This window comes from Hemicordylus capensis, chromosome 3, assembly GCF_027244095.1.
Source record: "Hemicordylus capensis ecotype Gifberg chromosome 3, rHemCap1.1.pri, whole genome shotgun sequence".
Lineage (NCBI taxonomy): Eukaryota > Metazoa > Chordata > Lepidosauria > Squamata > Cordylidae > Hemicordylus > Hemicordylus capensis.
This window is the reverse complement of record NC_069659.1, coordinates 199,476,718-199,499,453: the sequence shown is the minus strand read 5'-3', so window position 1 is coordinate 199,499,453 and position 22,736 is coordinate 199,476,718. Positions and strand designations below refer to the sequence as shown.

The 22,736-nt window shown below is 41.7% G+C and overlaps 1 protein-coding gene across 9 annotated transcripts in view; it reads right to left on the bottom strand.

The window, feature by feature from the left end:
• The window catches only part of KAT6B (lysine acetyltransferase 6B), a 202,987-nt gene that overhangs the window by 94,675 nt on the left and 85,576 nt on the right, over nt 1–22,736 (bottom strand). For all 9 annotated transcript variants that reach the window (XM_053306954.1, XM_053306953.1, XM_053306955.1 and 6 more), the window contains one exon: nt 22,584–22,692. In XM_053306954.1, coding sequence (XP_053162929.1) covers nt 22,584–22,692 — 109 coding nt within the window. The remainder of the gene's footprint in view (nt 1–22,583; nt 22,693–22,736) is intronic.

Below are 22,736 nucleotides of genomic sequence, written 5' to 3'. Positions count from 1 at the left end.
ATCTTATGTTTCTTTTAGATTGTGAGCCCTTGGGGACAGGGGTCCATCTTATTTATTTGTTATTTCTCTGAGTAAACCGCCCTGAGCCATTTTTGGAAGGGCAGTATAGAAATCGAATGAATGAATGAATAGAATGAAGCCAGCAATAAACCACAGTTCCCAGCTTCACATGAGCTGCAGTTTAACAAGCCAGGATGTACATGCGATAAGGGGAGGGAGTAGGAAGTGTGTGGATTCAATTCACATTCCTGATCGATAAACTATAGCTTATTGATTGTGTGAACCAGAACTATGTCAGTGCTCAACAGCTTGCTTCATTTTTCCGAACCATACAGTTATATTTTTTTCTAGTTCTTACAAATGCACTGTTCAGTTATATATAACATGTATAAATTATTTCTAATTGCTATCCTGAAGACTACAGTATCTGTGGGGGAGGGGACTGAGGTAGAGATGATGCTATGCCTGTGGACGCTTGTAATATAGCACTATTAATGCCTAGAAAGAGCCCCTGGTGGCGCAGTGGTAAAACTGCTGCCCTGTAACCAGAAGGTTACAAGTTCGATCCTGACCAGGGGCTCAAGGTTGACTCAGCCTTCCATCTTTCCGTGGTTGGTAAAATGAGTACCCAGAATGTTGGGGGCAATATGCTAAATCATTGTAAACTGCTTAGAGAGCTCCGGCTATAGAGCGGTATATAAATGTAAGTGCTATTGCTAGAGGCAAAGATGGGCAAGGACGCATGCAGCCCGTTACCCCCAGCCTGTCTGGATTGAACTCCTGTAGAAGTTCATAGATGTCTAAGAGGAAAAGGGACCCTAGTAAAGCCTAGTTTGAATAAACAGAGTTGCTTGAAATCAACCTGTACATCAAACATAATGCTGTTCTCCTTAATCAGCAGAAGCAATAAGGATACAATACAGAAGGAGAACAGATCACTCCAAGACAATCACAGGTTTTTGAACCCTTTGATCTTGCCAGGAATCATTTTCATTTCTGACCTGAATATGGAGATCTATGAGTACATGATGAATACAAAAACCAAGCCTTCATGTTCCAGGATATTTTCTAGTATCTGCTGTTCTTTTTCAAATCATGTGTATCAGATATATGCCTGTGTAAGTACATATATATAGCACACCTGGAACCTGTAGGTGAGGTCCCTTCTCCTTGCTGAGCACTGTAACAACCATGTTGCAAGGTGAGATATACACTTTCCTTCCCAGTTGCCCCTGCTGACCACTGCAGGTTTCAGTGATCTCGTGTGCATTCATTTCATTTTAGCACTTTCAAGTGGGAATCACTTGCCTCTAGAGATTTGAAGGTCTGGGGCTGGGGGAGGGGGCAGGAAAATTGGAGGGAGGCTGTTTTTAATTTCCCTCCTCAAGGTCAGGAACAGAGAAATTGAGAATTTTGGATAATTCGAACAATCAGCTTATATATTCCAATATATATACTGTATTTTCTCTCTTGGAATGATGCATGGAATATTTTACAAGATGTGGTTTTAAAATATTGTTATAACTTCCTATCCACAGCTCTTTTAAAAGGCTGGCTACCATTATGATTTATTTTTTTTAACACAAGTAAATGAAAAGTATTAGGCAATTACAATTCTAATGCTGCATAATTCAGAGTTATATATAACCCTCAAATGTCAGATGTTTTTCAAACTCTTCCCAGGATACTAGAGGAACATACAGACCTAGCCCTAGAGATCCTAGGGCACTTCTTTGCTTGTGAATTGTTGCTTGCCTCTGGCTTGCCTTCAAGGTATATGGTAAGGATGTGCACAAAATGGATTTTGTGTTTTGTTTCGAGCTCAAAACAAAAGCTTGAAAACAATACTTGAAATGTTTTTTAACAATGGGGAAACTTAAAACACCCCATTGTTCCCATTGTTCCCTATGGATAGATCCTAGGGACACCAAAGTGTGTTGGGTGGTAAAGCATGATGGGTCCTACCTATAACCCAATCCACAAAAGAAATGGGCAAGCAGGTGATTTGTAAACAAATTTTTAACCTTTCCCCCCAAACCCCATAGGATTGCCAACAAACAACAAAAAAACAAAACACCCCACCAATCAGCAAGGGGAAAACAGGCCTCCAAAATGGCACTCAAAAAGTTTATTATCAAAATGGAGTTGTTTTGTTCCAAGCTTGAAACAGGCCCTTTATTTAAAGGGTGTTTTGTTTCGAGCTCAAAACACTTGAAATGGCCTGTTTTGAGTTTAAATGTTTCACATATCCCTAGTATATGGATATCAGCTTTCTCAAACACAATACATTTGTGTTTATTGATATAAACTTGTTTAATCTAGAGCTCACTTCCTCTATATGAAGAGAGAGACACACACAAACACTAAAAAGTTGGTCCAAAAGACAATGATATCCATTGTCTAGATAACATATTAACTAGAGGTATCATCTCTATTACATTTCTAGCCAAACCTCAAACATATACAAATAATAAAGCACTGTGACAATTCACAATAGTCGTAATGGTTTTATTAACACTCTTCTAACAATCCTGGTCTCAACTGAGTCCTAAACAAATATACTCAAACTTGAAACTTGAGTTGATTCTGTTGTTTGGCACTACACAAAGATACACGTCATGTGTCTAGTTAAGTGGGCTCCAGTGGCATACGCTTTCATGGACAATAAATCTGTCAATCAGTTGCAAACAAGGTTGTACTACCTTAAAGATTAACATAGTTACCCCTCTGGGATTGTTCTACCAATCCCTGTAGTTTATAGGGAAGCACCTACACATATTTTGCCATATTTGTTAAATATTTTTATTGAATTGATCTTTCAGTTATTAAATTTGTTAAATAATTTTGCCTAAATAGAATCTAGACCCTTTTCAATCTGGCTTCCATCCTGGATTTTGGGACTGAAACTGCCTTGGTCACTCTAGTAGATGACCTACATACACTCGAACTTGACATGGGGCGCACATCCCTGTTGGTTCTGCTGGAACTCTCAGCAGCATCCAATACAATCAACCATGGTATCCTTCTGGATCACCTTTTAAGTATGAGAATTGGAGGTACTGCTTTGGAATGACTTTGGTCCTTTCTCAGGGGAGCATCCAGAAGGTGGTGAACCCAGCTCTGCTTTTGGAACCTCAGGTGGAGGCGGTGGCCAAGGGTGCCTTTGCACAGCTTCGGCTAATGCATCAGCTACATCCCTTTCTTGAGAAGGCAGATCTGGCCACAGTTACCCACACCTTAGTCATGTCACCTCTGGATTACTGTAACACACTCTACATGGGGCTGCCCTTGAAGAATATTCAGAAACTGCATCTAGTGCACCTAGGATTTTATCCAGAGCTGTCTGCTGGGATTATATTATAAAAATTTTGAAAAAACTACATTTGTTCCAAATTTATTTCTGGATCCAATTCAAGGTGCTGCTTTTGACCTTTAAAGCCCTTAACTGTTTGGGACCTGGATCTCTGAGGGACTACCGCTCCCAAGGGTTTCTGCTCTCTTGATGAGGTCATCAGAGTGGGCTCTGCTCTGTGTGACAATGAGGGAGGTTCAGCTGTCATGCATGTGGGACAGGGCCTTCTGAGTAATTGCCTCCAGATTTTGGAATGCTCTCCTGGTGGGCATCTGCTCTTCAGCCTCCATCACAGTTTATAGAAGCAAGTGAAATCTTGGTTTTTTACCCAGGCTTTTATATGAATGTTGTTTTTGTTGCTCCTGCTCTGTATTTCAAGGGCTCACTGTATTTTGTGGGCTCATTTTTAAACTTTTAATTAGATTTGTATTGTTATATTCCAATTTAATATTTTAATTGTGTAACTGTTTATAGTTTTATATTGTTTTAAATGTTTTGAAAACCATCTTGAGATTGTTTTAATGAAAGGTGGTATAAAAACCAACAAACATTCAACAGGATTTTCTTAATACCACCATACATATTTCACAGAATAGGTAACTATTACACAAAAGCTAGGTTCTAAATTGTGGTGTGGCATATGTGCTTGTAGTTGAAAACCTTTCTTTTACGGTGGTACACAGAATTCCATCTTGGTATACATCAGCATCACAAAAATATATAATACATTAAAATACACACAATTAATATGTTCTGTAGTATCAAATGCTATTTACATATTGAAACATCTTTAGTTAATTCAAAAACCAAATCTATTAACTCTTATGATTATATCTATTTCAACACTGGGGGGAAAGGATCCATTCACTATCTCCCACACATTTCCTTCTGTGATGCACATGAGGTCAAGTGAACTTAAAAAACTGCAACAGGAATCAGCACCTAATTTCCAATAATACTACAGATGGATCTCATCTGTCTTCCAGTATTATGCTATGAGAATTACTAGCAATTACCAGCTTAGAAACCACACCTCCAAAGTATCCTAAAATGAGAACTAGCAGATCATACCATACCATAATTCTAACAATTTATGAGAGCTTACCTAAAACCTGAATCTAGAACTCCTGGTCTTTGGGGCATCTACACCATGAATGAACTGGATCTACTTTCTTGCAATTACATAACCAACCATGACAAGAAACATTAGGATAGACATTTAGACATAAACATTTGATGGAGTTTTTCTTTTATTTCAAATAAGACAATACAAGATAAAATAATAATATAATCAAAAAGAAAAGAAAAACCTTAACATAAAGTGTAGAAAGACAGAAACTTTTTCTAAGGATATACTTCTTCACAATATAAAGAGTTGGTGAAGTTGGACCAAATTGCTAAAAATTTACTCTTCCTTACCATTCTGTCAAAAATTAAACAGAAACAGTTAAAATGTTGACGGAGAACACACACCAGTAAATCAGGAGTAAATTTGTCCCTCCAATGAGGTATGATAATCCTTTTGGCAACTCCCCAAATAACCCATAATTCTTGTTGTAAAGATAAATTGCATACACTGGGGATGCAGCCCCAAAAAATATAATCATCTTTAACAAAAGAAAGAAAGAAATGACCGCTGAAAAGTTATATTAACAATCTTCTTCTTTTTAAAATTTATTTTAATAAATTACATACATTACACATACAATACAAATAGTTCTAAAAACTCAAACTGAATCCCCTCATACTTAGAAAAACAAGATCTAGTCTTTAAAAAGAACATTCATGGGCTGCTAAAGTATGTAAAGCGAAGATCCATTTTTCAATATCTGGAAGGCATTTACATTTCCAATTTTGTAGAATAATGTGTTTAGCCACCAGAAAGGCCCTATTAAGCCATATCCATTGATTAAGGGTTATTCCTACTACATCAGGAGGCAATCCCAACAAAACTGAAATAGGATCTAGAGGATATTTCCTTGCTATGACTAAACTGACGTAATCACTTATCTTTTTCCAGAATGGAAATATTACCTTACAGTTAAGGAACAGATGTAAGAATCCTTCCTCTCCTTCCTCAAATCTCCAACATTTGTCAGCTTTGCTCAACCCACATTCACAGAGTCTAATCGGAGTCCAATAAGAACAAAAACTATTTTTCGTTGGACTAACTTAAGCTTCAAATCTTAAATTGAAGATTACTGAAGATTTGAAGATTCAAATCTTCAAATCAAATTATAACTTTTGTTGTAACTGCCCAGAGACGTAAGTTTTGGGTGGTATAAATATATGTTAAATAAAGAAATAAAAGAAATAAATCATAAGATACGTTGGCAGTTTCAGCCAAAATCACATTCTATTGATGTCATGAGATTGAAATATTTCAGGTACCCCGGTGTATGCCCAGTGCTGTCCTTCGTCTGGAAGCAGAACTGCTTAAAGTAGAGTAAAGTAGATTAATATCTTCACATTCTGGCTGAAGCTGGTTTTCCACCCTGTAGGTCTAGCTCCACTTGTGCTGAAGGATATCTATCACTCCAGGTGGAAAAGAGAACTGGAGAAGAGGCTGCATCATTATGGTTTCTCCCCTTTTGCAGCCAATATAGAAGGACTATACCAACTAGAATGTTTCACACATCTAGCTCCTAATGCAGCTTCACCAAAAAGAGATGTCAATTGTTGGATCTCAACTTTTTCCCATAATGGAGCCTCACTCATTTCAATACACTTTCTCCAATACAAAGCTTGAAAAATAAGAAAGGAATTATGATATATCTGAAAACTGGGCAAATTAAAGCAACCTATCTTTAAAGGCAATTGCAATTTCTTATAAGAAATTCTGGATTGCTTGTTTTCACCCCATAAAAAGGATCTCAATAAAACATCCATTTTCCTAAAACAACAAAGAGGTATAAATTATTGAAATGTATTTCCATTTGCACACTGTAAGAATGGACTGGTAGTACTGCTGGGAATGTGTGCTGAAAATACATCCCTTTCTCAGATTATGAGGAAACAGCCCAATGAACATGTCAACATGGTTGTGGAAGGGGAAAGAAGAAGAAAAAAAAGAAAGCAACAAAAGGCAAAGAATACAAAGGCAACCCACGTAACAAATATATACGTTTAGGGGCAATATGATTTAAGAATATTCGGCCAGAATAATATATGCGCAGAAATGGAAGAGTAATGAACTGCCTTCAAAAGAAGATTGGCTGATAAAAATTTTGGAATATGCGGAGATGGCAAAACTCACAGTACTGATAAGAGATCAACATTTGGAATGTTTTAAAGAAGATTGGAAACCATTTTTATTATACTTAAAGAACTATTTCCCTAAAACTGATTTTACAACAGAGTTTGAAATTTAGTAATAATAGCAGGTTGGGTAGATAAAAATCGAGTTTGTAAGTTTAAGATATATGTTTTGAATTACTATTATAGCAAGGGTTAATTTTAAAGTTGGTGATTCACGTGGAGGTGTGAGCGGGAAGTCAATATTTGTTTAATGTGATGTGAATGTTAAGCTATTGTTAAAATCAATAAAAATTTAAACATGAAAAAAAAGATTTAAGAATATTAATCTTCCCCAAGAAACTAAATTGAAGCTTTCCCCAATTGTTACGATTCATCTCAGTTTGTTTAATGAAGGGATTTAAATTAATAGGAACCATTTGCTTAATTTACTTAGAAAGTAACACTCCCAGATACTTAAAATGACTATCTGCCCCTTTAAAAACGCACTTATTCAATATAGGATCTTTAGGGGAAGCACCAAGTTGTAAGGTCACAAACCTGATAAGGTCCCAAACTTAGTAATTAAAATAGTTAAGAGAGGCAAGGATGTTGTAGGATTAGACAAAAAACGCAAGGTCTCTTCTGCATACAAAGCGAGTTTGATTTCCTCACCACATATCTGAAATAATTTGGTCTTGCCTAACAGCAATAGCTAAAGGTTCAAGAGATAGATTAAAAAGCAGGGGAGCAAGCGCTTGACCCAGGTAGAAAACCTGGATGGGACTGTGGACCTGTAGCCCTACCATGGTTGGAGGAGGTTGTCCACTGCTGTGTCGTTGTGAATTTGGCAGTGATCGCATTGTGTATTATTAACTGTGGGACATCTGGAAGGGTGAGCAAGGCCAGAAGGGCTGTCGATATGAACTACCTCCCCTGCTAGCTGGAAGTAGACGGAGCTATCCTTAGGCACTTAGTTCGTGGGTGGCATCTATCCAGGTGGCCTCCCTGAACCACCTCAAATTACTAACCCAAAAATCCAGAGCCAGGAGGGTGAAGGAATCAGCCTCTTAAGGAAGTCTGACTCTAGGCTCCATGCAGCCACCCTATGAGAGGCTAGGGTAGGGCCTTGGGAGGGGAGAGTTGGAGAGGCAAGGCTATCAGTGCCTGTGGTTGTAGGCATTATTAAGGTACAAATTAAATGCATGAGAGCAGCGAAGAGAGTATGAATGTGTTCCCCAATAATGGGACATTCAAAGTAGAGTAGAAGTACAGCAGAGGATCCTATGTCTCATGAGAGGGCATGTGACCTCCTGCTAGTTGCCTGCCTTTAGTATGATATGCAAACAAGCACCTCTCTGAAGTAAGTACCCTCACTGGAAGAGGGCATACCTAGTGATAAGAGAGCCACCCCAGTAGTGTAGATGAAAAGGACATTTAACCTTACTGAGGTCTCAAGGTGGTAAAGACGAGACCTGTTCCCTTCCAGATTTTGGGATCTAAATTTATGTTCTACCGGTCTGGAGACATAGAATGAATCATTGGCACTCCTCAGAAGTACAGGTTGTGTCCTTCACGGATAGAACCCTCTTGTGAGAGAGAATATTAGTGTCCCTGGAAGGTCATTGGAAGAAAAAATTAATTATGTCCTTTAGGGTTAAGGGTTGTTGATCTGCAGGTGCAAGGGACTGCGTCTCTAGCCCCTGTGATTTGGAGGACCACTATGTGAAGAGGGGCTGTACTAGATGGGCCATGGGCCTGATATAGCATGGCTATTCCTGTGCTGTTACAGAACTGACAGTCACAGACCTTGTTGTGCATGCCCAAAGCCTTGGATGGGGTGGTATGGAAATGCAACAAATAAATAATAAATAATAAGTAATACTGTGGTCTCCCATTCAAATGCAAGCAAGGTTGATCCTGCTCTGCAGATGAAAACACCCTCGCTCGTCCCAATGTAATCAGTTTTTCTGGTCATAGGGGCCTATAATGTAATAAATCTGTCAGAGTGTCCCATACAAGGTGTGGCGTAAACACATTCCATAGTAGCAGCAGTGGCATGGACATGGTTATAAGGCTGTAACTCAGCCTCTAACGGAGGAAACTTCAGCAGAAACTTCAGGAATGCCATATAGCTGGTCCGAGGAGCATTTTTCCTCCCTCCACTAGCCCTTCACACCCTGGAGGTTCCTAAGGAAGGAAAAGAATAGTTATCAAATACGACCCCTAGACTCTAGCTGGCCATGCATGATTGCACCCTCACAAAATGGGCTCTTTGGCGAAGCTGCACGGAGCTCCTCTGCAGCCGTGCCCTCCCAGGTTTGCTAGGACACGCTGCCTATAAGCCAGCCAACTGAGCTTAGTGCAAACAGCTCTTGTGGCCCAGGGGAGGGGCCACTGCTTAGGCAGGTCTGTGGCCATAAGGAAGGTGCCTGCTGGCCCGATCTCACCAGTTTTGGTGGGCTCTCCGGCCTGGGAAGTGCTTGCGGGAAGAGGTGGGGGTAGCAGAGGCTGCAGCATCTGGTACAGCTCCCTTGCTGCCCGCAGGGTTGGTTGCAGTGCTCATGGGCTGGCACCAGGAGCTTTGCCTCGCTGCTGAGAACGGAGCTCCACTGGAGTCAGTAGTTGCTGCTGCTCCCATCTGCTCCCCACCAATTAACTGAGCTGCTGGAGGCTGTACTTCTTCCTGCCGGAGCTCCAGCCATTTGTTTGGTGCCGGCCTGGGTCCGCGGCTGCCTTATGGAGGCAACGATAAAGCACCAGAAGGGGCGATCATGCTGAGGCAAGGGCTGCAGAGGCAAATGAGCAGGCGGGGATGGAATGTCGGCCCGGGGACAGGGAGACTGCGGAGACATGCAGGCCCTCTCCCCCTTGATCAGGCAGGCAATGAACAGACCCAAAACCTGGAGAAGCAGCCTCCTTCAGTGTTGCTGCAGCCCAATATCTGTGGAGGAAGCTCCAATATCTCCGAGTGGGGGGTGGGGGAACGGGGAGAGACTCTGATGGAGCTCGGGCGCGTCTCTGGGCTGTCTTTTGCAGGAAGCCTGTGGCATTCCTGTCCCTTTTGTTCCTCGGAGGATCCCTGCTGCTTTGCGATAGCTTGAAGATAAGCCTTAAGAGCAAGGATGAAGGGAAGGGGTGACAGAAGGGGGGATTCAGAGGAATGCTGAATCAAAGTTTTTGTTTTTTTTAAGCTGGCTTGCCACCCCGGGTGTACTGATTTAGGCAAGCTGGTAGGCTTATTGGGGGGACCCACCTTTGAGCAATGGGAAGAGTCACCATTTTTCCTTTGTCCGGTTCCCTCAGCGTGTTCTTTTAGGTGTTCCTACCAGTGCTGTCTATTTTGGTGGGCTTTTTATTGCGGGCTCCATTTTGTCTCGACAGAGTTGTTGCCGCAATGCCTCTTGCCACCTCCATCACACCCCCTTCCCTCAGGGCTCTGCCTGGGTTTGAGGGTGGATTAGCCAGGGGGATTGCCACCGCCACCACTCTGATCGGCTCTCCAGCAGGAAGAATAGCTCTAAAGCCTCTGCCTGCCTTTTTCCCTGCCTGTATGTCGCCTCACACCGAGTCTCGCAGCCCGAGGGCAGGAGACTGGGTACAACCTCATCCTGCAGCCTGTATGTCGCCTTATGCCGAGGCTCGCAGCCCGAGGGCAGGAGACTGGCTGTGACTTCATCTTGCCTCCTGCCAGACGGCTCTCAGAAACCGGCAAGTACGCGACTGGTGGTGGAGATCCGGGCGCTCTTGTGCACTTAGGGAACACACTCCTCGTTTTACTCACAAGAGCGGAGATATTATAGGCGTTCCTGCACGCTCCATACAGTCAGAGAAGGTAGGAGAGGGGAAGAGGACAGAGGATTGAGGGACTGAAGGAGGTTAACGGAGTAGAGGATAAACAGGAAGGATTAATGGAAAATTGGGTATAAAATATAGCAAGGGAAGATCGGAGAGAAGAGAAAGTCTGACTGGAGCAACGCAGGACTGTAAGAACTGGGTGGGGTCATCCCTCTCAGGCTCTAGAGACTTCTGCCATTCAGCTAATTAACATAGTCCTGCCCTGGAGCAGGTGAGGGGGATAACCCATCGAGATGGCCTTGATTGCAGCAACTGAGAATGTCGTTTTTGTTTCTTTGTCCGAGCAGTCTTTGATGTAAACTTAAATCTCTCACCTAGCAGAGGCTAATCTAAAGTCTTTATAAAGTCTCCTCCACTTCAGATCAAGACGGTTACGAACTACAGACACTGGGGCTTTTCCACTGGGGCATATCCATTAGTGTCCCCAAATGTTGTTGTTTTTAAATTATTATTAAAACTTTTATACCACCCTTCCAAAAGGCTCAGGAAATGAGCCTAAATACATTTTACTTTACATCAAGTCTGAAAAAGAGTTATGATGAACTCAAAAGTTTGTTAATTACTGTGTGATATTTTAAATTGATTCCAATAAAAGGTATTCCCATATTTCGGCTTGTATTCTAATGGACCAACATGGCTTCCTAGTTTTTATATATCAGGACTGACAGCCTCAAGATCACTCCTCTCCCACGCCTACAATTTTTATGACAACAGGCTCCTAATTATTTAAAACAGAAGAATCTGCATGGACCACAAGTAAAACTATTTCCCACAGACAAGTAAAAGTATGCAGCTACTATTACTTAATCCCACAGTAGGAGGAAGTGACAATGTAGTATTTGGTCCCCATAACTACACATTATTAGCAACAATCATTTGACTTCAAGTCACGCAGGACATCCAAAGCAGCATTATGTTAAAAGTAAGTATTGCTCACACACTGTGGAAGGAAAACATATGAACAGTGCAGACAACCCTGTTTAAAAATGTAGTTTCACTCTCTCTCACACACACAGCATTTGTTCAGTAAAGAGATTATTCTCCAAAGCACAGTTAAGCTCAAAAGTCAAGTTACAAGAAACCTCTAAAATGCATGAAGATTGTTTTTTGTTCAGCTGAAGTCACCTGCAGTTAAGGTTTAGCCATCTGGCAATTTGACTGCCAATCTCAACATTTCATACTGTATATCTAAATACAACCAATTAAACATAATTTAGCTTTAATGAGGCAGAGAGAATGCATCAGTGTTAATTCAAAAAGAAGCTGAACCATGAAAATCAAGGTTTCCAATTCTGATGTTCCTTAGAACTGTCAGTGAATTGTTATAAGGCAAAAAGAAGCAGCAGCTGATATGTATTATTATGCACTGGTTAATGAAACACCATATTTGCAAACAGCAAGATTGTAACAACCAATCTCAGAAGAAATTTCATATACCTTTAATAGATGAAGTTAAATTGTGTTTTCATAAACAAATTGCGAAGTCAATAGAGTCTACCAAACAAATGTGAGAATGTGAAGTGGCAAATCTGCTTCCCATCCATGAAATAGTAGCTTAGTGACCTATTCCATAAAGCAGTCATGAGAGTAAATGAAATAGTAGAGACTGTAAAAGGACTGTGTGCTACAACTGCTATATAACAGAAACAAAGACATCTTCAGGGCAAAGGCTTTATTCCATACATAATCATTCCAAGATGACATTAACCAATGCAAGATTTTTTATTTTTTTTTAAAATGCCTTGCTATTCCCAACGTTTTCACTCTTTCAATCTAGGGTCACTTCACACACGACAAAATATCAAGAAGTGTTTGCAGTGTACACATATGTGATATGTGTACCTGTGTAATAAACCTTTGCAATCACATGCATGCATTACACCTACATAGATATAAGTAAATAGCATCCCAGCAAACCGTTGAAAGAGCTAAAGACTGAGATTTGAAAAGAACCCGGCTTCTCGGATTCTAAGAAACAAGTGAGATTGTTAAGTTATCGAATAGTTTAGGAATTAATTATGAGTTTTTTTATTAGCACATGAGACAGCCTATTGATTAACAAGGTGCTGTCTGTTCACCATTCAGTTTTTCAATTATTATTCACAGTTGTTTTTAATAAGAATTGACTCTGCCTCTGTGGACACAGAAGCATACTGCTGGGGGATAATTTGGTACTGGCTTGGCAGTTGAAGCTAACAGAAAATTATATTAGGCAGCTGACACCCACCCGAAAGGAACAAAAAGAGGGAACCCCCAGACACCTCACAATATTCTTTGATTAAGCCCAATACATTCAGATAGATATATCATTTTCCAAGAGCCTTTTAAGGGCTTAAACAAAATGTGAGTTTTAGCCTCCATCATAAAAAGACAAAACACAAAACCTCCTTGGATTGCACCTCTGCTACTGCTACCAAAGTACAATGTGCGGTTGTTTGTTTTTAGCCTCCTTGTTATAATGTTGGTGTTCAAGATCTTAAAGCGCTCTTGAAAAGGATATATCTATTCAAAATGTGTTGGGCTCAGTAAAACAATACTGTGAAACATCTGAGAGTTCGCTTAATGAAATTCATAAATTAGCCAGGGCCGGATTACAACATGCTGAGTCCCTAAATTATGTCAAGCATAAAAGGCCCCATAGAATTATTACTATTACTACAACAGATATTACAAAATGGGTGGGAAATCCTGCCCCAGTGCGAGGGATGTGCACAAAGTGTTTCAGTGCCTCTAATTCGAGGTGCAGAAACACTTCGAGCTGCTTTAAAAGGAGGAAGGCAGGTCTTCTCTGCCCCTCAGTTGTTCCTCCGCCACCGCACTGCGGCGCTGTCGGTATTAAATGCTACATGGCTGCAGGGTTGCTCCCAGCAGTCCGCTGGTGGTGTCAGCTGATAAATGGTGTCTGTGCATGCGCACAGATATGTGCCATTTGCAGCGCCAAATGCAGGCACCATTTGCGTGGTCCGCAACATTACGCTGACCACAAAAATGGCATCCATGCATGCACAGACGCCATTTATGTCCTCTTGATCCTTGTCCAACATGGCTTGTTCTATCTAGCAGGGAGGCTGTTGTGGGCGGCCTGGTAGAAATCATAAATGCTTCTCTGAGGGAGGGCAGGATGCCTCCTTGTCTTAAGGAGGCAATTATTAGACCTCTTCTAAAGAAGTCTGCGTTAGATCCCTCAGAGTTGAGCAATTATAGGCCAGTCTCCAATCTCCCATGGCTAGGCAAGGTAATTGAGGGGGTGGTGGCCTCTCAGCTCCAGGCGGTCTTGGAGGAAACTGATTATCTAGACCCATTTCAAACTGGTTTTCGGGCGGGCTATGGGGTGGAGGATACTGTCTTGGTCAGCCTGATGGATGATCTCCAACTGGCAATTGACAGAGGAAGTGTGACTCTGTTGGTCCTCTTGGATCTCTCGGCGGCTTTAGATACTATCGACCATAGTATCCTTCTGGAACGTCTGAGGGTGTTGGGGGTGGGAGGCACTGTTTTACAGTGGTTCCGCTCCTACCTCTCGGACAGATTCCAGATGGTGTCGATTGGAGATTGTTGCTTTTCAAAATTTGAGCTTAAGTATGGTGTTCCTCAAGGCTCCATACTCTCTCCAATGCTTTTTAACATCTACATAAAACCACTGGGAGAGATCATCAGGGGATTTGGAGCTGGGTGTTACCAGTATGCTGATGACACCCAGATCTACTTCTCCATGTCAACTTCTTCAGGAGTTGGCATATCCTCCCTAAATGCCTGCCTGGAAGCAGTAATGACAATATCACAAAACCCATGAACAAAGGCAATGAATACAGAGGCACACCACAGGTTGAAGCCAAATTACACATATAATAATAAATTCCCACAGGCACCCATATTATAACAGCAAATGAATACAGTGATAAGGGCTACAACAAGCCCCACACGATAAAAGATGACGACAGTCACTGGAATGCTGGTTGTTGATAATGAAGTAAGTGGTGCTGCTGTGCTGGAAATCAATCGTCAAAAATGCGAAGTGCTGCACTCTGCACAAAAACCTTGACCTGAGAGGCTAGGCACAGAAATCTTGAGAGTAGAAACTGGAATCTTTCTTGACAGACTTCCTAGGTTGTGGTCTGTTTCGCAAGTGTCTTCATCAGAAGTATAACAGTCTGTGCATCAATAATCATAATAATCAAGCCCCAATCATACAAAATGCATAGTGAAAACATATAATGAATGCAAACCAACCAACCTTAAATCAGGAAAAGCCATGTGGGGCTTGTTGTAGCCCTTATCACTGTATTCATTTGCTGTTATAATATGGGTGCCTGTGGGAATTTGTTATTATATGTGTAATTTGGCTTCAACTTGCGGTGTGCCTCTGTATTCATTGCCTTTGTCTTTGTTCATGGGTTTTGTGATATTGTTTTTGCATCCATTACCCGTGTTCCCCCAGTTTTTTTCTTGTTCATTAGTGGAATCAGTAATGGGCTGGATGAGGGAGAATAAACTGAAGCTGAATCCAGATAAGACGGAGGTACTTATTGTGTGGGGTCGGAACTCTAGAGACGATTTTGATCTGCCTGTTCTAGACAGGGTCACACTTCCCCAAAAGGAACAGGTTCGCAGTCTGGGAGTACTTCTGGATCAACGTCTCTCCTTGGTTTCTCAGGTTTAGGCGGTGGCCAGGGGTGCTTTCTATCAGCTTCAGCTGATACGCCAGCTGCACCCGTTTCTCGAGATCAGTGACCTCAAAACAGTGGTACATTTGTTGGTAACCTCCAGACTGGACTTCTGTAATGCGCTCTACGTGGGGCTGCCTTTGTACATAGTCCGGAAACTTCAGTTGGTTCAGAATGCGGCAGCCAGGTTGGTCTCTGGGTCATCTCGGAGAGACCACATTACTCCTTTGTTGATGGAGTTACACTGGCTGCCAATAGGTTTCCGGGCAAAATACAAAGTGCTAGTTATAACTTATAAAGCCCTAAACGGCTTAGGCCCTGGGTATTTAAGAGAGCATCTTCTTCGCTATGAGCCCCACCAGCCGTTGAGGTCACTTGAGGAGGTCCGTCTCCAGTTGCCACCAACTCGTTTGGTGGCTACACAGAGACAGGCCTTCTCGGCTGCTGCCCCGAGATTGTGGAATGCGCTCCCTGCTGAGATACGATCCTCCCCATCTCTGGCAATTTTCAGAAAACACCTGAAAACACATCTTTTCAACCAGGCTTTCTAGCTTTTTAAAACTTGCTTTTAAATTGTTCTGATTATTTAATTGTTGTTTTATGATGTTTTTAATTGTTAATCATTCTTTTATGCTTTATAATTTTTGTTTTAATTATTAACTGATTTTAATGGTGTTTTAATGAGCCTTTTGGAAGGGCCTGAGCCTTTTGGAAGGGCAGTATAAAAGTTTTAATAATAAATAAATTAAATAAATAATAAATTTATGTGCCAGCACTGCCCGTACTCTGCTGGGAGCAGCCTTGGAGCCACACGGTGCAGCGTTTAATACCGACAGCGTCGTGGTGAGGGGTGGTGGCAGAGCGATGGATGGGTAGGTAAGACCAGTCTTCCTCCACTCCCACCATGGATGTGCGCAAAACACTTCATGCACATCCCTACCCAGTGCATCGCTCAGCTCCCTTCACCAAACTGTTCATGTTTACAGCAGCATTTGTCTGAAGAGGTGAACATTGCCTGGAACCGTGATGGCAAGTGTTGGTCTAAACCAGGACCTGATCCAATAAATCTTTGATATAACTTGCAGTTACTTCTGCACAGGTTAATAAACTCAGTTTGATAAATAATTGTGTAGCCATATAAATATAGGCTTGTCTTCTCATAACAATCATGTCTGTTTTAAAGTCTTTTTTCTTTGTCCTTTATTTTCCAACCAATTATATAAAAGTTGAAATTTAGTCTTTTCCCCCCCTCTTGGGCAATGTCACAGGCTGTCCAGACAATGCTCAGCACATAACTTTTTTTTAGCATGAACATACATGAGAATGTTCTAACTACTTTTTTCCTAATTTGATAATGGAAGGGGGAAATATTGCACATGGAAGAAAGGTGTGGATAAGTCATAGTACAACCTGTAGAGGCATGGTTATCTGCATAGGCGGTGATGTATTGAAGAACTAGCTCTCAATTGGGATGTGCACAGAACCAGGTGGGGGTGGTTCAATGGTGTGTGTGTGGGGGTGCTGCTTTAAGTGTGGGGGAGGGTGCACTTCCCACTCACTCCGCTCTTCCCCCTCCAGTGCTCCTTTTCCCTAAAGTTCATCGGGGCAGCAGCATACCTCCCTGACGCCCCATTGCCCCCGTTTACTGGATACAAGCAGAAGTATCCAACACACCTGTGTGCGCGGGCACAGGCGGACGCACATCACACCGTCACACACACGTGGTGGCGCAGGGATGTGTCAGATACTTCCAGCTGTATCTGGTAAACGGGGGCAACGGGGTGGCAGGGAGGTATGCTACCGCCCCAATGAACTTTAGGAAAAAAGAGCACTGGCAGGGGGAAGAGCGGAGGGAGGGGTAGGTGCACCCTCCCCCACTCTTAAAGCAGCACACACACCCTGCCATAGAACCGGCAGAACCGGCCACCTTTCGAACTGGTTCGCAGGCCCAGAAAGGGCCTCCAAACCAGTTCCGTGCACATCCCTAGATCCCAAGGGATGTGGCTGTAGCTCAGTGGTAGACCATCGGCATGCAGGCAGAAGTTCCCAGGTCCAATTCCTGGCATCTCCGGGTAGAGTGGGAGAGACTCCTGTTTGAAACCTTGGAGAGCCACTGCCAGTCAGTGTAGGCAATGTGGAGCTAGATGGACCAATGGTCTGACCGGGTGTAAGAGAGCTTCCTAGGTATGCTCCCCACGCACCTCACTTCTGCACCTAAGCTCTTATTTTCTTCCAGTTCTCTCCTTGTGCAATCCTTTTTTCCTTCAAAATCTGTTGAGCGATATTACAATCTTTCAGTCCGTTTTTACAATTAATTATTTATGTTTGCAATACAGTGCTCTTCTTAGGCTTTAGGAAACTTTGCGCCCCGCCCCGGCTGCCATTTAGTCTGTCCCTAGCAGCTCAGCTGATCCCTTCTCACTCTCCCTGTAAATGACTGAACCAATCGCAACAATGTTGCAAAGAGCTAGATGCACTTCGAAGCAGAAATCAGCAGTTGCTTTTTCTTACTTCTCAAGAGAGATCAGGAAGATAACACAGTTAGATTTAAATGGCCAAAAGTCATGTATGCCCCAGTAGAAACGCTTAGAATGATTTGGTTGAGATTTGAGTCGTATAATGGCCTCACAAGAGTCTACCATGCATCAAGGATTTAATTTGTTCTAACAAAAAAGAACCCAGTTACAAGCATTTAGTGATTTCCTATTATAGCCAATGCTGAAGCACCAGGACAAGAGGAAGACTTCAGAGGGTAGGAGCAGTGGCAGCATCCTCTCTATTCAGGCTCTCAAAACCTAAGGGATTCACCTCCTTTTCCTCCTGTATTGTGTTATGTTATTTGCTCTATATCACGCACCCCACCGCCCCCGATAATTGAAAGAGTATTAAAAATAAAAAGGAGGGAATTGTGCTCTCAATAAATGCATGTTTACTTGAACTTATGGGTGTTTACCCAGATGTAAGTCCCACTAAGTTCAATGGGACTTACTCTCAAGAAAGTGTGTATTGGGTTGCTGCCAAGTTATTTTGGACGATCAGGAAGGAGGAAAGAGGAACAATGCAGCCAGTTTTCAAGAGATGATCAATTAAGAGAGACAATTAAACAATTTTAGTCAAAGTTCCACAGGAGTTCCATGTGAGTTTCAACAGGAGTATGTGAAAGGCAGAAGAGGATTCTGCAGAAGTATGTGAGTGCATTCTGTAAAACATATTGTAAACAAATATTTATATATTTATATACCGCTTTCCAACAAACATTTCCAGAGTGGTTTACATAGAGAAATAATAAATAAATAAGAAGATGACTCCCTGTCCCCAAAGGGCACACAATCTAAACAGAACCATAAGATAGACACCAACAACAGTCACTAAAAGTACTGTGCTGGGGGTGGATAGGGCCAGTTATTCTCTCCCTGCTAAATAAAGAGAATCACCACCATAAGTCAGAGATACTCTCTTGAACAAAATAAAAAATAAAAACGTGATGCTTCTGTGCATGCACACATCAAGCACTTTAGGAGGTGGTGAAAGCGGAAGAGACAGTGGAGGGACCACACCCCACAGTGTGGACCTCGGTGTGGACAGAAAACCTGCAAGAAAATAGCATAAGAACTGCTAGGTGAAAATGCCCAACAATAGCTCCTGCAAGCAGTTCTGGCATGAGCCCACTGAACGCTCTCCCCCCAAAACCCCAAACCATCTGGAAACACTCTATTTCTTAAGGGTATAGTTGAAATAAAGGCTTTCAACCTCTAGAACCAGGTGGATAACAATCAATGTTTTTAAAAAAAATAATAATAAAAAAATCAAATTTTAAAAATTTAAATTGAATGTTTTTAATTTAGATTGGATTTTTAAAAAATGTAAATACAATACTAAATTCCCAATTCTCATGTAAAACAATCCCCAACATGGGTAAAATTAAATCTCATCACAAACATACTATACTATAACAAATCTAATCAAATCATCTTTATTACTGTTAGATTTAACAGCTAAAATACCGAAGGATTGGGGAGTAGCTATCTTAATCCCCATCTATAAAAAAGAGAAATATGATGATCCTGCCAACTATCGACCCATAAGCCTCTTAAACACAATCAGCAAACTATACGCCAAACACCTATTAGGCAAACTGACCGATTGGATGGAATCTAACAATGTTTTAGCTTCTGAACAGGCGGGCCGTAGAGCATGCTTTCACTCTCCATTTTTTAGCAGCCAAATATACGCAAAACCCTGGCTATGCTCTCTACGTAGCCTTTATTGATTTAAAGTCAGCTTTTGATTACATCTCTAGGGAACGACTTTGGAAGAAACTTAAAGAACTATCAATTGACACCCGCCTTCTGCTGTTAATTATTAATCTACACAAGAATTCTTGTTTAAAGGTTCGATATACCCCGAGAGGTCATTTATCCTCAAATATTTCCACCTCTAGAGCAGTAAGACAGGGCTGCATACTAGCACCTACTTTGTTTAACATCTATATTAATTCTGTAGTGTCCTGTCTTTCGACTCCTGTCATTCATCCTCCAAAACTGGCCAATAGACATGTTCCCATTCTTCTATACGCAGATGATATGGCCATAATGACCCAGACTCCCATAGGGTTAAAACGTGCCCTTGGTATATTATATGATTTCTGTAGGGAGGAATCCATTGAGGTCAATTATCATAAAACAAAAATCTTAGTGTTCACTAAACATCCAAGATATCACAATTGAGTTGTGGTCAATAGCAAGTCAGCTCTTTTAAATATCTTGGAATTGTTTTCCAGTCTTCTGGCTCGCAAAATGCCCACTTAAATTTGTCCATACAAAATGCTCAAATTTCTACAAATAAAATAAAATCATTCCATTTTACGAGAGGGGCCTCGTTTATCCCAGCAGCGATCAAGTTATTTGTTGCTAAAGTCTACCCCATATTTTTTTATGGTACCCAGTTGGGGCCTCCTAGTAATTTTGGCCCGCTGAAAGCGGTACAGTCTAAATTTATTAGAGCTATTCTTCAGGTTCCCCCGCGTTCCCAACTCTCTTACCAGACAAGAAGTAGGTCTCACTAGGGTTGAATCGGGTTACTGGACCTGTATTATAAAGTTTTGGTTAAAACTGTTTTTTGCCAATGTAGGCCTGGCTTCCTTAGTAATGATTGATGACTTTAATTATAAGTGGAAGACCTTGGTTAAAAACAAACTTCTTCAATTTGGTTTCTCCCATGAGGAAATTCTTAGATTAGGACATGATCAGGCCTGGCAAGTTATTAAGCAGCGTATTGCCGATACAGTATTACAAGTGGATACAGCCTGCCTAAAGAGTGGCATCTATCTGGGAAAACAACTTTTTAATTCCAATCCAGCAGCATATTTAGATAATATTCTTATCCCTAAATTTAGGTGTCCATTTACTCTTGCCCGCCTAAACGCCCTTCTAACGGCTGTTAGGGATGGTAGATATAAAAGGATTCCGTTTAATTTAAGGATTTGCCCCCGTGGAATGGGCTCCATAGAAACTACCCCTCATGTTATTTTATATTGTAAATTTTATAGTGATGCTCGTTTAAAATTAATTACTCCCCTTTTGGGGAAGTTTCCAGATCACTCCGATGAATTTTATTTAGAGTTTTTGTTATCTAACTTTTGTAAAGAGATCACTTTCAAGGTGGCTAGATTCTGCTACATTGTTTGTATTATACGCTATAGTTTTATGTAATGTTTTTGTTGTTGTCCAGTCTGATCTACGATTGTAATAAAGCTTATCTATATCTTTATTACGGTCTTAGACGAGCATGACACATACTATACCAACACTAAAAGGTAAAGTGTGCTTCGAGTCGGTGTCAGCTCCTGGTGACCACAGAGCCTTGTGGTTGTCTTTGGTAGAATACAGGAGAGGTTTACTATTGCCTCCTCCCACACAATTTGAGATGATGCCTTATAGCATCTTCCTATATCGCTGTTGCCTGCTATAGATGTTTCCCATAATCTGGGAAACATACCAGTGGGCATTTGAACTGGCAACCTCTGCCTTGCTAGTCAAGTCATTTCCCCGCTGCACCATTAGGTGCCTACACCAACATTTACTGATTCCTAAAAATGTATAGACTCTCTCACACACACATTGCCTACAAATCAAACACTGGCATTCGTTTCAGTTTCATCTCATAAATATTGTTCTGTTCTGACCAGCAACTACCAGTGTTTGCTCTTGGAAATGTCTAGGATTTCAGTTGCTGTTTCTAGGCCTGCTTTCATTTGCAAAGATACAGGCTGGATAGCAAAGTGGCTGTTTTATGGCAGGACTGAGCCAAGGCAGAGCAGTTAAGAGACAAGATTAATATCATTATAAATTTTTCACATTTCCTGCCTTTTTTCCCCTGCCTTTTTTTCACATTTCCTGCCTTTTTTTCCACATCCTACAACAGCACTTTTAAACAGCTTTTCCTGATTCTTCACAAACACTAAATTATGGAAACTAATCATCACAATATTTAGTCCTGTACAATCAGGTCTCCAGAAAACAAAATTCTGAACCCCTTTTGAAAGGTAAACTTTCAACCTTGTCACTTTCCACTTTTATGCTTTTAGTTTAGCAAGTTTATTTCCCATGTTCATCCTCACCATGTCAAAAGGTCCGTTGGATATCAGATTAGAAGAAGTGGATGATATTTCAGTATCATAGCAAGACCAATGAATGTATGAACCTAATAGGGATGTGTGCGGAATGTTTTTTGCTGTTCAGTCCGAATTCAGACTGAACTGTGGGTCCGTGAACCAGTTTGACAGAACTGGCTGGCTGGGCCAGCCAGTTAGACCAAGCCAGCTCAAACAGGTTTGGCACTTCGAGTGGCGGACTCAATTGAGGGGTGAGGGTAAGAGGAGTAAGGGCAACACCAAGGGGGGTGCGGCAAGAGCCATCTTTCAGAGTAAATTAGGAGGTCCTTACCGGGTACCAAAGCTGCCTGGAGCAGCGGCACAGCACTCCCCCCAGCAGCCCACATGGTATTGTGGCTCTGACACTGGTGAGTGCCACTGCCGTACAGTGCAGGCTGCTGGGGGGCAAGAGCCGCACCACTGCTCCAGGCAGCTTCAGTTCCCAGTAAGGACATTCTCAGTTACTTTGAAATATGCTTCTCACCATCCTGGTGCCACCCTCACCCCTTCTGCCACCCTCAGTTGAGCCTGTTGCTCTAACTGCTGAACTAGTTTGCTTCTAACCGGGTTCGTTTTGATCTCAGACTCTGCCCCTTTCCTGAAGGGCAGTCCGGTTCGAAACTGGACTGCTCAAACTGCCTCAGTTCATGGTGGATTGGTTCAAGAGCAAACCATTTCTGCATATCCTTAGAACCTAAGCACCACAGGTTTAACGTTCTAAAACTCCAGAAGTCCAAACTAGCAACAGTCTTTCCACATGTAGAGCAATCAATTCACATACAAAATCTACATGAAACTCTAGTTTGATCAAAGATACACTTACCACTGCTGCCACAGTCAGCACAGGAAAGGAGTTCTTCTGGCTTTTTCTCTCGGTTTGATTCTTTTGTCCCCAGACAGAAGCTACATATTGGAATGGGATCAGCTCGTGGCTAGGAAAGAAATTAAGTCCAATCAACAATCATTCTCTCTTGTT